The sequence below is a fragment of the Tripterygium wilfordii genome, chromosome 21 (assembly GCF_013401445.1).
Source record: "Tripterygium wilfordii isolate XIE 37 chromosome 21, ASM1340144v1, whole genome shotgun sequence".
Lineage (NCBI taxonomy): Eukaryota > Viridiplantae > Streptophyta > Magnoliopsida > Celastrales > Celastraceae > Tripterygium > Tripterygium wilfordii.
Genome location: NC_052252.1, coordinates 443417 through 456980, shown reverse-complemented (window position 1 = coordinate 456980; position 13564 = coordinate 443417). Strand labels below are relative to the sequence as shown.

Below are 13564 nucleotides of genomic sequence, written 5' to 3'. Positions count from 1 at the left end.
TAAATTTGAACCTAAATGATTCGAGTAATATGTGATATGTGTTCGAGTATTTTGTTACACATGTTCGAGTAATATGTGATATGTGTTCGAGTATATTGTTACACATATTCGAGTATCTTTCATATGTGTTCGAGTATTTTGTTACACATGTTCGAGTAATATGTGATATGTGTTCGAGTATATTGTTACACATGTTCGAGTATATTGTTACACATATTCGAGTATCTTTCATATGTGTTCGAGTATTTTGTTACACATGTTCGAGTAATATGTGATATGTGTTCGAGTATATTGTTACACATGTTCGAGTAATATGTGATATGTGTTCGAGTATATTGTTACACATGTTCGAGTATCTTTCATATGTGTTCGAGTATTTTGTTACATATGTTCGTCTATTATTGGATATATGTTCGAGTATTTACTTATATCTGTTCGAATATTATTTGATATATGTTCGAGTAATATGTGATATGTGTTCGAGTATTTTGTTACACATGTTCGAGTAATATGTGATGTGTTCGAGTATTTTGTTACACATGTTCGAGTAATATGTGATATGTGTTCGAGTATTTTGTTACACATGTTCGAGTAATATGTGATATATGTTCGAGTATATTGTTACACATGTTCGAGTATCTTTCATATGTGTTTGAGTATTTTGTTACATATGTTCGAGTATTATTTGATATATGTTCGAGTTTTATGTGATATATGCTCGAGTATTATGGATGTGTGTTCGAGTAAATATTTCAACAGGTTAAATATTACAACAGATATTAAATGAAACAAATAATGTAACGGAAATATAAATTTTATTTATAAAATTTTTTATTACAACCTAACTCCAGATGTTCAATTTTTCACTTATTTTATCTAAAACCTCGTTGATCAAAACAGATAGATCAAGGAGGGAGTCCTGGAGTTTATGGGTGTCCTGCTCCATAGCTCGCTTCTCAGCTAGCTCATGGAGCTGGGACAATGAACTCCCAACAGATTGGAGAGCTTTAGTAAGCTCTGCAATCTTAGCTTCGTGATCTTCCAGGTCTTCATATGCCTCCTCCAGTTCCTTCCTCAAGGTGTTGACAGCAGTCCGAGAGGATGTCATATTATACAAAAAGGAGATTTCTCTTTTCGGTTGATGTATATCTTTCCCGTAGATAGTGCTATATATATAGGAATAATCCTAAGTATTAACTCCACTGTATTTAATGCTTATCAAAAATCGAAACGTCATAATTAATATTAAACATTAAATCTCAACTAATCCCACGCGTTTTGAAAAGATAAACATAGAAAATTGGAAAACGTACAACTAATAACCATTAAAGATAAGGGTAATATCACTTTTATCCGGATAATAGTATTTAAAAATATGGCTTATTTTTTATTATATATGTTCGAGTGTTTTATGATATCTGTTCGAGTATTATATTACATATGTTCGAGTGTTTTAGGATAACTGTTCGAGTGTTTATGATATGTGTTCGAGTATTATATTACATATGTTCGAGTGTTTTAGTATAACTGTTTGAGTATTTTAGGATATCTGTTCAAGTGTTGTATTACATATGTTCGAGTATTATAGGATATCTGTTCGAGTGTGTATGATATCTGTCCGAGTGTTTATTGTTTGATAGTGCTATGTATATAGGAATAATCCTAAGTATTAACTCCACTGTATTTAATGCTTATCAAAAATCGAAACGTCATAATTAATATTAAACATTAAATCTCAACTAATAACCAATAAAGATAAACATAGAAATCAAATGTCTCGCACACGTTTTGAAAAGACAAACATAGAAAATCAAATGTCCCCCAAGCGTTTTGAAAAGATAAACATAGAAAATCGAAAAACGTACAACTAATAACCATTAAAGAGAAGGGTAATATCACTTTTATCCAAATAATATTATTTAAAAATATGGCTTATTTTTTATTATATATGTTCGAGTATTTTAGGATATCTGTTCGAGTGTTTAGGATATCTGTTCGAGTGTTTAGGAGACCTGTTCGAGTGTTTTAGGAGATCTGTTCGAGTGTTTAGGATATCTGTTCGAGTGTTTTAGGATAACTGTTCGAGTGTTTATGATATCTGTCAGAGTGTTAATGATATCTGTTCGAGTGTTTTAGGAGATCTGTTCGAGTGTTTAGGATATCTGTTCGAGTGTTTTAGGATAACTGTCCGAGTGTTAATGATATCTGTTCAAGTGTTTTCTTTGATATGTTCGAGTATTTAAGGATATCTGTTCGAGTATTAGATGCCATCTGTTCGAGTGTTTTGTTTGATATGTTCGAGTGTTTGAAGGGATATGTTCGAGTATTTTATGATATCTGTTCGAGTATTAGATGCCATCTGTTCGAGTGTTTTTTTTGATACGTTCGAGTGTTTGAAGATATCTGTTCGAGTATTCTATTATATATGTTCGAGTTGTTTATGATGTTTGTTCGAGTTTTCAAGTTCTTGCAATTTTGTTTTTCAGGAATGGGTGTGGTTGACCTTGTTGTTATATACGGCGGAGATTGGGAATTTTCAGGAGGAATTTACAAATTCATTGGTGGTACTGGGAAAGGTTTTGTTGTGAATGAGTCCATTTCCTATGAGGATTTTTTGGAGAAGATATACAAGATTACGGGAATTGATCGAACTTCAAATGAGTTGCTCATGAAATTTGTATATAACACACATTTCCATATGGAACCGTTGGTTGTTAGCAATGAAGATGACTTGCAATTCTTCTTACGACAGAATGATGATGCACGGCGACCTGACGCTTCACGGAAACCGGGTACCCCACTATGTATAACAGTAAGACCAAAAGAACATCAACAGTTTCATTCGCAGGATGCAAGTTATGTTCCAGAAACTCAACCTTTTGTTGGACGTGCCAGAAATCGGATTGATGATTTTCCTAGTTTAAGCCAATTCGAAGAAGATTTTGATGCTGTTAGAGATGGCCAGGGTCGAGAAGATAATATTAATGATGAATACGATGATGACATTCCTTTTGTTGGAGGTGCAAGTTATGTTCCAGAAACTCAACCTTTTGTTGTTGATGATGTTGCTGCAACTAATGATCCTAATACGCAGACGGGTGAGAACATTCAGGTTGGGCAATATAGTGGGAGCAATACTATTGACCTCAACAGCGAATCATCTGATACGTTTGATGTGGGGGTGATTTTTACAAACAAGAAAGAGTTGCATAAGCATATATCCCTCTATGCTATTAAGAAGAATTTTCAATTCAGGGTGACGAGGTCGACGAAGTCTTTGCTTGTGGTCGAGTGTCTTGCAAGTGGATGCCAATGGCGTATGAGAGGTATAAAGCTAAAAGAAACTGAACTTTTTCTTGTGAAAAAATTCAATGATACTCACACATGTTCGTTGGAATTTGTGAATCATGGGCACAAGCAAGCATCAGGAAGGGTGATTGGTGATTGCATCAGGGCCAGATATGAAGGTGTTGGGCGTGTTTACAGACCAAATGACATAATTCAGGATATTAGAAGAGAATATGGCATTAATATTACCTATGATAAGGCATGGAGGGCTAGAGAATGTGCGCTTTATTCTCTTCGTGGTTCACCGGAAGAATCATTTGCTTACTTACCCCATTATTGTGCTGTATTGGAGAATAATAACCCTGGTACAATTACTCATATTGAGTCTGATGATGATAATCGATTCAAGTATTTTTTCATGGCAATTGGTGCAAGCTTACGTGGATTTCATAGTTCAATGCGCCCTGTTATCGTCGTTGATGGCACCCATTTGAAGGGTAAGTATTTGGGTACACTTTTTGTGGCAACTGCTTTGGATGGAAATGAGCAAATTTATCCGGTTGCTTTTGGCATTGGTGATTCTGAGAATAATGCATCTTGGCAATGGTTTTTTGAAAAATTACGGGATGCCATTACAGTTGAAGACTTCTCACGGTTATGTATCATTTCAGACAGAAATCCTAGCATTGATAGGGCAGTTTCACTTGTATTGCCTGGTTCATTTCATGGCGCATGTATCGTCCATATCCAACGAAACATGAAGGCGAAAGGGTTCAACGAATCTATCATCCCTATATATCTTAAAGCTGCTAAGGTGTATCGAACATCTGAATTCGAGCATTTAATGAATCAGTTGCGTAATGTCGACGGAGGTAGACCTTATGCTTATTTAGTTGAAGCTGGTTTCCATAGGTGGTCTAGAGCACTGTCTTCTGGTAAGAGATATAGTATCATGACGACGAACATTGCAGAGTGCTTGAATGCTATACTACGAGATGCTCGAAGTTTGCCGATTACAATGCTAGTTGAACAATTGCGTGCCAAATTGCAGGAATGGTTCAGTGCTCGTCGTAATAACGCAGCATCTGTCACGTCTTACCTATGTTGCGAGTGTGACAAGGAAGTTAGAAAGAGAAGCAATAGGTCACAACGACTAAATGTTCAACCGATAAGCCATAGTGAGTACTATGTACGAGATGGTGATCAAGATGGACAGGTTGATCTGCAAAACAAGACATGTTCATGCCGTGTGTTTGATCTTGACCAACTTCCTTGTGTACACGCATTGGCTGCATGTCGAGTTCGGAACATATCTTTTAATTCCTTGTGTTCTCCGTACTATACGAATGAGGCCCTAATGTTAGCTTATGCTGAAGCTATATACCCAGTAACTATTGAGGATCAACGCAAAGTTAGCGAGGACAACGTATTGCTCCCACCGGCGACTAGACGTCTAGGGGGGAGGCCAAGACAACGAAGGATCCCATCATCTGGTGAAACTATAGCAGTGAGGATATGTTCCCGGTGTCGACAGCGAGGTCATAATCGTCAAACATGCAAAGAGCCAATCGCATTGACTCCAACATCATAGATGTAACATGCATTGACTCCAACATCATAGATGTAACATGCATTGACTCCAACATCATTAATGTTATGATTTTTGATAAATTCATTAATCAGTTAACTGTATTACTCGAACAGAATCAATGTATTACTCCAACAGTTAAATGTTTTACTCGAATAGCCTGGACAATTACTCGAAATGGGCCATCATTTACTCGAATAGACTCAACAAATACTCGAACATGTGCCACCAATTACTCGAATAGACCCAAGAAATACGCTAAATGGTACACCTATATACTCGAATATACTCAACAAATGCTCGAACATGTGAATTACTCGATCATTTAATAGGTTACTCGAACATGTGAATATTATATTACTCGATCAAATAAGAAAAGTACTCGAACAAATATACATTATAGTATATTACTCGATGATAATAGGTAATTACTCGAACAAATGTACCTTGCATTACTCGAACCAATATTTGTATTACACTGGGTTATATACAATTTAATAGGATGAAAATAAATATTTACAAAAGTAAGTTAAAAATGTTGTCCGTATGACTCGATTGCGAATTTCCTCCTGTAAAACATCATGTCTGTCTGATTAATAAGTTGTATTGGCATTCCTGCACTCAATACCTCTATAAATTTTATTGTGAACATCCCACAATCTCCCCTGTAAAACATAAGATAGCATATATGTTACAAAAATATATAAACGTTAACCACCATGAAAAATTTATCTAACACTGGAAACATTTACCCGGTCTCTTGCTGAGGAACAACTTGCAATCTATGAGCAGGCCATGGGGCGACTCCTGCATCAATCCCACCCAAACGAAGGATGTATGGCAACATAGTCCTCAACGGTTTCATATGATTATTGCAATCCTCCTTGCTGGTGATTGAAATTTTGGGATCATATACATTGATCCATTTGTTGCCAACTTCAACCTCAATTGCAACCCAATGGATATTTCTCCAGTTCATGGGAAAGTAAATGTAATCTACACCATTCAATGGTATGGACCCTTCAGGGTTTTTTCCAGAAATATAGTGCTCAAAGACTTCATGTTTGTCCCATTCTCCAACATTATGAGGATCTTTAGTGAACTCATTAAAGTGGGATTCAACTGATACCTGTAAAATGTACTATATTATTTTTTCTCAAATACTCGAACATCCGACTAAACTACTCGAACATGTGAAATAAAATACTCGAACATATGAAATAAAAATACTCGAACATCCGACTAGAATACTCGAACATGTGAATTAAAATACTCGAACAACTGACTAAAAAACTCGATCATGTATCTTAAAAAACTCGAACATGTGAAATAAAATACTCGAACATCCGACTAAACTACTCGAACATGTGAATTAAAATACTCGAACAACTGACTAAAAAACTCGATCACGTATCTTAAAAAACTCGAACATGTGAAATAAAATACTCGAACATCCGACTAAACTACTCGAACATGTGAATTAAAATACTCGAACAACTGACTAAAAAACTCGATCATGTATCTTAAAAAACTCGAACATGTGAAATAAAATACTCGAACATATGAAATAAAAATACTCGAACATCCGACTAAACTACTCGAACATGTGAATTAAAATACTCGAACAACTGACTAAAAAACTCGATCATGTATCTTAAAAAACTCAAACATGTGAAATAAAATACTCGAACATCCGACTAAACTACTCGAACATGTGAATTAAAATACTCGAACAACTGACTAAAAAACTCGATCATGTATCTTAAAAAACTCGAACATGTGAAATAAAATACTCGAACATATGAAATAAAAATACTCGAACATCCGACTAAACTACTCGAACATGTGAATTAAAATACTCGAACAACTGACTAAAAAACTCGATCATGTATCTTAAAAAACTCGAACATGTGAAATAAAATACTCGAACATATGAAATAAAAATACTCGAACATCCGACTAAAATACTCGAACATATGAAATAAAATACTCAAACATCCGACTAAAATACTCGAACATGTGAACTAATATACTCGAACATCAAGTTCAACAACTCGAACATCTAACAAACATACTCGAACACACATATAAAATACTTACAGTGAATATAGTGTCCAACAGCACAACCTTCTTCTTGAATATGGCAGGGTATTGCTTGATCCTCTTCATGAGGAGGTACATTGCGACGTCCATATGCTACAAAATCAAAGATAACTATAAGTAACTATTACGAATAATTTTTTTTTTAAATATGGTTATATATATGTTACCTGGTCTGTCAACCAGTAATCGGGTGTCATTGCGTTGATAAACCAATTTTTGTATAACTTCTTTCCACCAACAACCAAATAAGATGTATCCTCAGCCCTGTTTCTTACCCATGCTTCAAATCCTTGTCTCCAAAGAGTCGAATACGACCTCTTTAAATTGATTGGCCAAGGACCATCAATATTTTGGTTGGTGCTTCTTTCTTGTGATTGACACTCTGTTCGCATTGGATTATATATATTTACACGTCTCGATGTGGAACCTCTTTTTCTTCCCCGTGTAAATGTGTACTTGGCTTTTGGAATCTCTTCAACTCCAATTGAACTTTTGTCTGTCATTGGCTGTTCAAACACTTGTTCTGTGAGATCCATCAATCCAGCAACTACGGCTGCATCCTCAACATCATCGGCATGTCTAACAGGGGAAACTGTCTTTCCCTCATTGTCCTCCTCCTCTTTATCCGCATCATACGTTTCCTCCTGGTCCTCTTTTTTATCCTCATCATGCGTTCCCTCATCATTCTTTTCACCCTCATCATCCTTTCCCTCATCATCCTTTTCACCCTCATCCTTTCCCTCGTCATCCTTTTCACCCTCATCATCCTTTCCCTCGTCATCCTTTCCCTCGTCATCCTTTTCACCCTCATCATCCTTTCCCTCATCCTCATTCTCATCCTTTTCATCCTGATTTCCATCCTTATCCTCCTTTTTCTCCCAATTTCCTTTTAACACTGCCAGACCTTCGTAAATTGCCTTGGTAGTCTCAAAAAAACCAGTAATGCTTTCAACAATTTCCTTTTTCATGTCCAAAAGTTGACCACCATGCTCTCCCAACTTCTGCTCTATGGCATCGAACTTGGCCTTCAATATCAAATTCCCTCCAGCTTTATGTGCATGTGCATGCTCGATGTGATCATCCCTTCTCTTTGTTCTTTTCTCTTTTCTCATTTTTTCTTCAACATTAACATCGTAATCCCTCCTTCTCTTAGTTCTTCTCTCTTTTCTCTGTTTCTCTTCTTCATCTTCTTCAGACTTATCTCTGCTTCTTTTAATTTCTCTTTTCTTAATTCTCTTCATAACCTCCCTAACATAATCCTTCTCCAGCTCAGCCTCCGTTGGCACTAGAGCATCATGAACCTCAATCTGTGAAGATTAAAACAAAGTGATGAGTGAAATTAGAACACCAAAATACAAATACTCGAACATCAACCTACAACTACTCGAACATGTTACTATAAATACTCAACTATAAAACTACAAATACTCGAACATAAGACTAAAACTACCCGAACAACAAATTTTATTAAACATTTTAACTTCACTAACCTTTATCAGTTCAAATACATCTGACACGATGTCATCTGAAGTAGGGGTTTGATTCCCTGAGTACTTGAGTATTCTGGGGTGTGTTTCACCACATTTGGTGGCATACCTCTGGGCTATAATGGGTACAATTTCATACGCCCAAATCTTCAAATAATCAAAAAAAATATTGGTAAACTATTATTACAATAAATAATAAACAGAACACAAATAGAATGATCTTTTTTTTTTTTACCTGGAGTACTATTGGCATTCCATAAAGGCTGTATGTCTCCTTTGCCTTACCTTTACTCAAGTATTTTTCAGCCCTTCCAATCATGGCACATGCAAGAGAGGTAGCAGTACGTTCGTAGCAAACGCTTCCCCATGGATATTGGTTGAAGGCATCCAAATCATCCACAAGTTGGAGCCACTTAATATTAATGGCATTTCTTCTCTCTCTAGGCATCAATACAGACTCAACAAAATACACCAAAGCTAACTTCAAAGCATCATGAGCATTATCACATTTATCGAATGCCTCTTCCAGCTCAGCTCTGCTTACATTGGTCCCCTTCCCCTTACCCTTGCCCTTTCCACATTTTTCTTCAAAATAAAGGGATTTTAGCCTATTAACAGATGTATCAACCAGACTTGACACATCGGGCACAGATTCTGTACATAATAGTCCGGTGATAATCGCAAAATCTTCAATACCAAATGTGCACTTCTTTCCACCAATATTGAAATGCAATCTTTCTCCAAAATCACCCTGGGGAGAAACAATTTGACGTAGTAGAAGCTGGTGTATCAGTTGTGAAGAACAACTGATGTCATGTACATCCAGCATCATGCCAAAGCATGATTGCCTAAAAACCTCAAGTTGCTCCTCATTCAACTTCAATTTAATTGAAGTGGTAACAACTGATATGTTTGAAAATGTGGTTACCCGGGCGGGGAAATGTTGCTCCTCACTTATCAGATAGTCTACATGGGACAATTAATTAAAACACAAAATTAATAATACTCGAACAGCCAAACTAAAATACTCGAACAATAAATCATATATACTCGAATAGTCAAACTAAAATACTCGAACAGTAAATCATATTTACTCGAACAATCAAACTCAAATACTCGAACAACAAACCATATTTACCCGAACAATCAAACCAATATTTACTCGAACAATCAAACCATATTTACCCGAACAATCAAACCAATATTTACCCGAACAATCAAACAAATATTTACTCGAACAATCAAACCATATTTACCCGAACAATCAAACCAATATTTACTCGAACAATCAAACCAATATTTACTCGAACAGTCAGTCAAATAAAAATACTCGAACAGTAAACCATATTTACTCGAACAGAACCGCCAAATACTCGAACAGTCAACCATATTTACTCGAACAGAGCAGCCAAATACTCGAACAGTCAACCATATTTACTCGAACAGAACAGTCAAACCCAAATCCCCAAACAGGATAATCTATTTACCCGAACAGTCAACCCAGAAAACTCGAACATCAACCAGAAAACTCGAATAGTAAACCATATTTACTCGAACAGAACAGCCAAATACTCGAACAGTCAACCATATTTACTCGAACAGAACAGTCAAACCCAAATCCTCAAACAGGATAATCTATTTACCCGAACAGTCAACCCAGAAAACTCGAACATCAACCAGAAAACTCGAACCGTAAACCATATTTACTCGAACAGATCATTCAAATCCAAATATATAAACAGGATAATCTATTTACCCGAACAGTCAACCAATAAAACTCGAACATCAACCAATAAAACTCGAACAGTAAACCATATTTACTCGAACAGATCATTCAAATCCAAATATATAAACAGGATAATCTATTTACCCGAACAGTCAACCCAGAAAACTCGAACATCAACCAATAAAACTCGAACAGTAAACCATATTTACTCGAACAGAACAGTCAAACCCAAATCCTCAAACAGGATAATCTATTTACCCGAACATCAAATCATAAAACTCGAACACCAACCTATCATACCCAAATCCACTAACAACATACTGGAAACCTAAACCCATAAACGCTAATGAAATATGGAAACCCTATAGCTGGAAAAACTAAAACCCTAAGCACCCACCACTGATAAAATCAAAAACACAAACCGTGATCACTGCTTACTGGAACGAAACACAAATACAACACTAAATAATACATAACATACCCATGCTGTACCAGGTCGAATGTCACAGAAATCGTATATGACAGTGTATTCGAGAATGGAGACTATCGGAAATCGTCGAAAAAGAACGTTAAAGAAGAAAGAAGAAGGTGAAGGATGTCGCGGGAAGTGGAGGCCGGCCTTTGAACCAAAACTATGTCGTTCCAATGTGGAATAAGGGTATTTGGGACAATTCCTTTCAAAAAAGTGTTAGATTTCATGTTTTTAAAAAAGTGGGTTAGTTTTCAAAATTTGGTTTAAAAAAGTGTTACTTTTCCGAAAAACCCTTTTATGAAACACTAGGTACGGTTCATCTCCAACATCTGTTCTGAGCGCCGCAGCGAGCGAAGCAGGAGGCAGCTCTGGTTCTCCCTCTCTGAGATTTATCGGAACCAGGACGCCCCATCTGAGAGGGGAAAACGCATCAATACTGTCATGCGGAGCCCCCCATCTGAGAGGGAAAGTCTTAACGCCTTGCTTTCAACGGAAACGAAGAATCGCTTCTGAGCATCTGCTGTTGGTACGGATATTTTTATGCTTTATTCAGCATTATTCATCGATTATTATCTACCTCTGATTTACGCTGCGTCTTTGCTTCTCATAACTCTTCCTTGTTTGATTAGAAAAATCTTAGTGAAAATTGTGTAGATTTTTTGTCGATTTGTTGGTTTTCTTAATTTCTCGATGTCACGTTGCTTGAAAAAGATGACAAAGGATACCTGAGCTGAAGTGGATACCGCATTAAATCTTTTCTTTGGAGTTTTTTTTTAAGATTATCAGTTTCTGTGTAGATTATGTGATTACATGTCTAATTTTTTGAAGGAGGGGGCTGGACCTCGCACCTTGTGCTAGTATTACATCATATTAGATTATTGTGACGGCTTTGTATGAAAATTTTTCCTGTTCCTTAAGTTGATATTTATTGGGAGTTTCTTGCTGTGCTCATTCCATTTCTTTGGTTTCAAACTTTAAGTAATGCTGACAGTAATTGTAGAAATTGAGGTCTTTAGCTAGAGCTCTGCTCTCCATTTTCTTTCTTCTAGTTGTCTGTATGTATTGTTCTTATATATATTGTTACAATTTATCATTTCATGAACAGATTTGGGATAGTGTGCTACAATATCGAAGTTCATCATGACTCTTCTTGAAGTGATTAAGAAGGCCTCAGCCACTCATGAACCTCGTGAATTCCAGTCTGATTATCCATTCATTCTCAATCCTGATGATGTTTTCCCAAAGTTGAAGCCTAAACATGAAAACCCAGATCGCACAGCCCTTGCCTATCCCATTACTGGGTGGCAACTCCAGCAAGCTGATTCTCAACTCATTGATTCAACCAAAAAGTTCCATAAGAAGCTGAGGCGGAAGATAAAGGGCACCAATAGTTTTGATGGGGATGAATTTATTCAGATGTTGAATCAATTTCTTGCAAAAACTAGTCAGAGCATTGGGATTTCAGTCGGGGTTAATTCTTCAGACAATGGCTATCCTCGGGTTTTGCTTGAGAAGGTAGGATTCTTGATGGGTCAAGATGTGTCTGGATTGGTTTTGGAAGCATGTGTCAATTTTGAGGTCTGGGATTTGGTGGAGACTTTGATTGTGAATGGTCTTATTGAGAAATCGTACTATTCAAATTTAATTACGAGTCTGGCAGCTAAGAAGAGGTCAGATTTGCTATGTCTTTGTATTAAGCATGCTCTGGATCTTGGTTCATCTGAATTGCTTTGCATTTTGAAGTATTTTCTTAGTCCATTAAAGGATGCTTATGGTACCCTGATGTGTGCAAAGAAAGAGTGGGAGAGCCAGGCGTTGCTAGCGATTGAGAGAGTAAACGATATAAATATTAGCGGAAAGAAATTGCGTATCGCAAAGAACGCTTCAATTTTACTTATGATAGCACATGATGACTTCTCGGTTCCAGAGCTATGTTTGCATTATTTGCTAGCATCGTCAAATGTTGACGAGGTAATCTTAGTATCTTCTCTCGGCAAGTTGAATGGTCAAGAGATGATGAATTTGATTAGATATTTGGGCAAATGGTTGAAGAAATTTGAGAGGTTTCCTCAGGCCATTCCGTGTCCTAAAGCTTCGTCACTGCTAGGTTTGAAAGCTTGTGATTGGGTTCCTAAGATGGAAGATGTGGTAAGATGGCTTGGCTTGGTGCTGGATGAAAACTTCTCCTCTCTGGTTTTGCATCCAGAGTTTCATGAGGAGCTAAAATCCATGGAGAGAGTGGTTCAGTCTCTAGCCTTGGAAGCAAAAGTTTGTTGTTCGCTGGGAAATGTCATAGACAGTTTGAGATTTGAAGCCGAAGGTGAGCAGAATTAGTGATGGCACTAGTATTTTGCATTGCTCACATTCTCATAGGTGGGTATTCCTTTTTGATATTAACTTTGAATTCACGTTTGAATCTGAGTATGTTTTGATTAAATTGTGTGGTGAATATATGTTGATTGAGAACTTGCAATCAACATATTTACCTGAACTTTTCTTGTGACCATTGAACGCATTATTGAGGGAGTCTCACTTAGTAATACTTTGGTCACAAGCAATACTTTAGCAACAAGTAACAAAATCGTGTGGATTCGGGAGGTCCTGAGTTCTATTTCTACTGGAAGCTGGAAGCAATATCCTTGTGGCTACGCGTTGGATATTGACATCAAATAGGAAATTTCTATGCGTGCGGTTCTAACGGTATGAGTTTACTGTTTAGACTCGTATTGAATATTCAAATGGCACTCCTAGTATCTTTGTGGCTATGTGTTGAGTTTTGACCTAGTTTATATTGTCGTCATGTGAGAAACTTCTATGCGTGCAGTCTTGAGTCGGAGTTTAGGTTCATATCGGATGTCTATAGGATAAACTTGTATAGTGTCATTCTTGATTACTAGAAA

The 13564-nt window shown here is 36.7% G+C and overlaps 3 protein-coding genes across 3 annotated transcripts; 1 reads left to right on the top strand and 2 right to left on the bottom strand.

Moving 5' to 3' along the window:
• Positions 1-5385: 5385 nt before the first annotated feature.
• On the bottom strand, positions 5386-5991 carry LOC119988754. The gene is made up of 2 exons (XM_038833912.1): positions 5629-5991; positions 5386-5541 (listed from the first exon to the last, which is right to left on the bottom strand). Exons 1-2 carry the CDS (start codon positions 5853-5855, stop codon positions 5406-5408), a joined length of 363 nt encoding a protein of 120 aa, XP_038689840.1. The 5' UTR covers positions 5856-5991; the 3' UTR covers positions 5386-5405.
• A 931-nt stretch (positions 5992-6922) lies between these two features.
• LOC119989321 lies at positions 6923-7632 on the bottom strand. Its single transcript, XM_038834763.1, has 2 exons — positions 7147-7632; positions 6923-7072 (listed from the first exon to the last, which is right to left on the bottom strand). The coding sequence occupies exons 1-2, from the start codon at positions 7513-7515 to the stop codon at positions 6923-6925; spliced, it is 519 nt and encodes a 172-aa protein (XP_038690691.1). The 5' UTR covers positions 7516-7632.
• A 3345-nt stretch (positions 7633-10977) lies between these two features.
• LOC119988745 lies at positions 10978-13222 on the top strand. The gene is made up of 2 exons (XM_038833904.1): positions 10978-11190; positions 11770-13222. Exon 2 carries the CDS (start codon positions 11805-11807, stop codon positions 12996-12998), a length of 1194 nt encoding a protein of 397 aa, XP_038689832.1. The 5' UTR covers positions 10978-11190; positions 11770-11804; the 3' UTR covers positions 12999-13222.
• The last annotated feature ends 342 nt before the right edge of the window (positions 13223-13564 follow it).

Coding starts and splice junctions, on each gene's coding strand:
- LOC119988754 (XM_038833912.1), bottom strand. CDS start 5,855: ATGAACTGGAGAAATATCCATTGGGTTGCAATTGAGGTTGAAGTTGGC. Junction 5,542..5,628: donor GTTCCTCAGCAAGAGACCGG/GTAAATGTTTCC, acceptor TATGTTTTACAG/GGGAGATTGTGGGATGTTCA.
- LOC119989321 (XM_038834763.1), bottom strand. CDS start 7,515: ATGGATCTCACAGAACAAGTGTTTGAACAGCCAATGACAGACAAAAGT. Junction 7,073..7,146: donor ATTACTGGTTGACAGACCAG/GTAACATATATA, acceptor TTGATTTTGTAG/CATATGGACGTCGCAATGTA.
- LOC119988745 (XM_038833904.1), top strand. CDS start 11,805: ATGACTCTTCTTGAAGTGATTAAGAAGGCCTCAGCCACTCATGAACCT.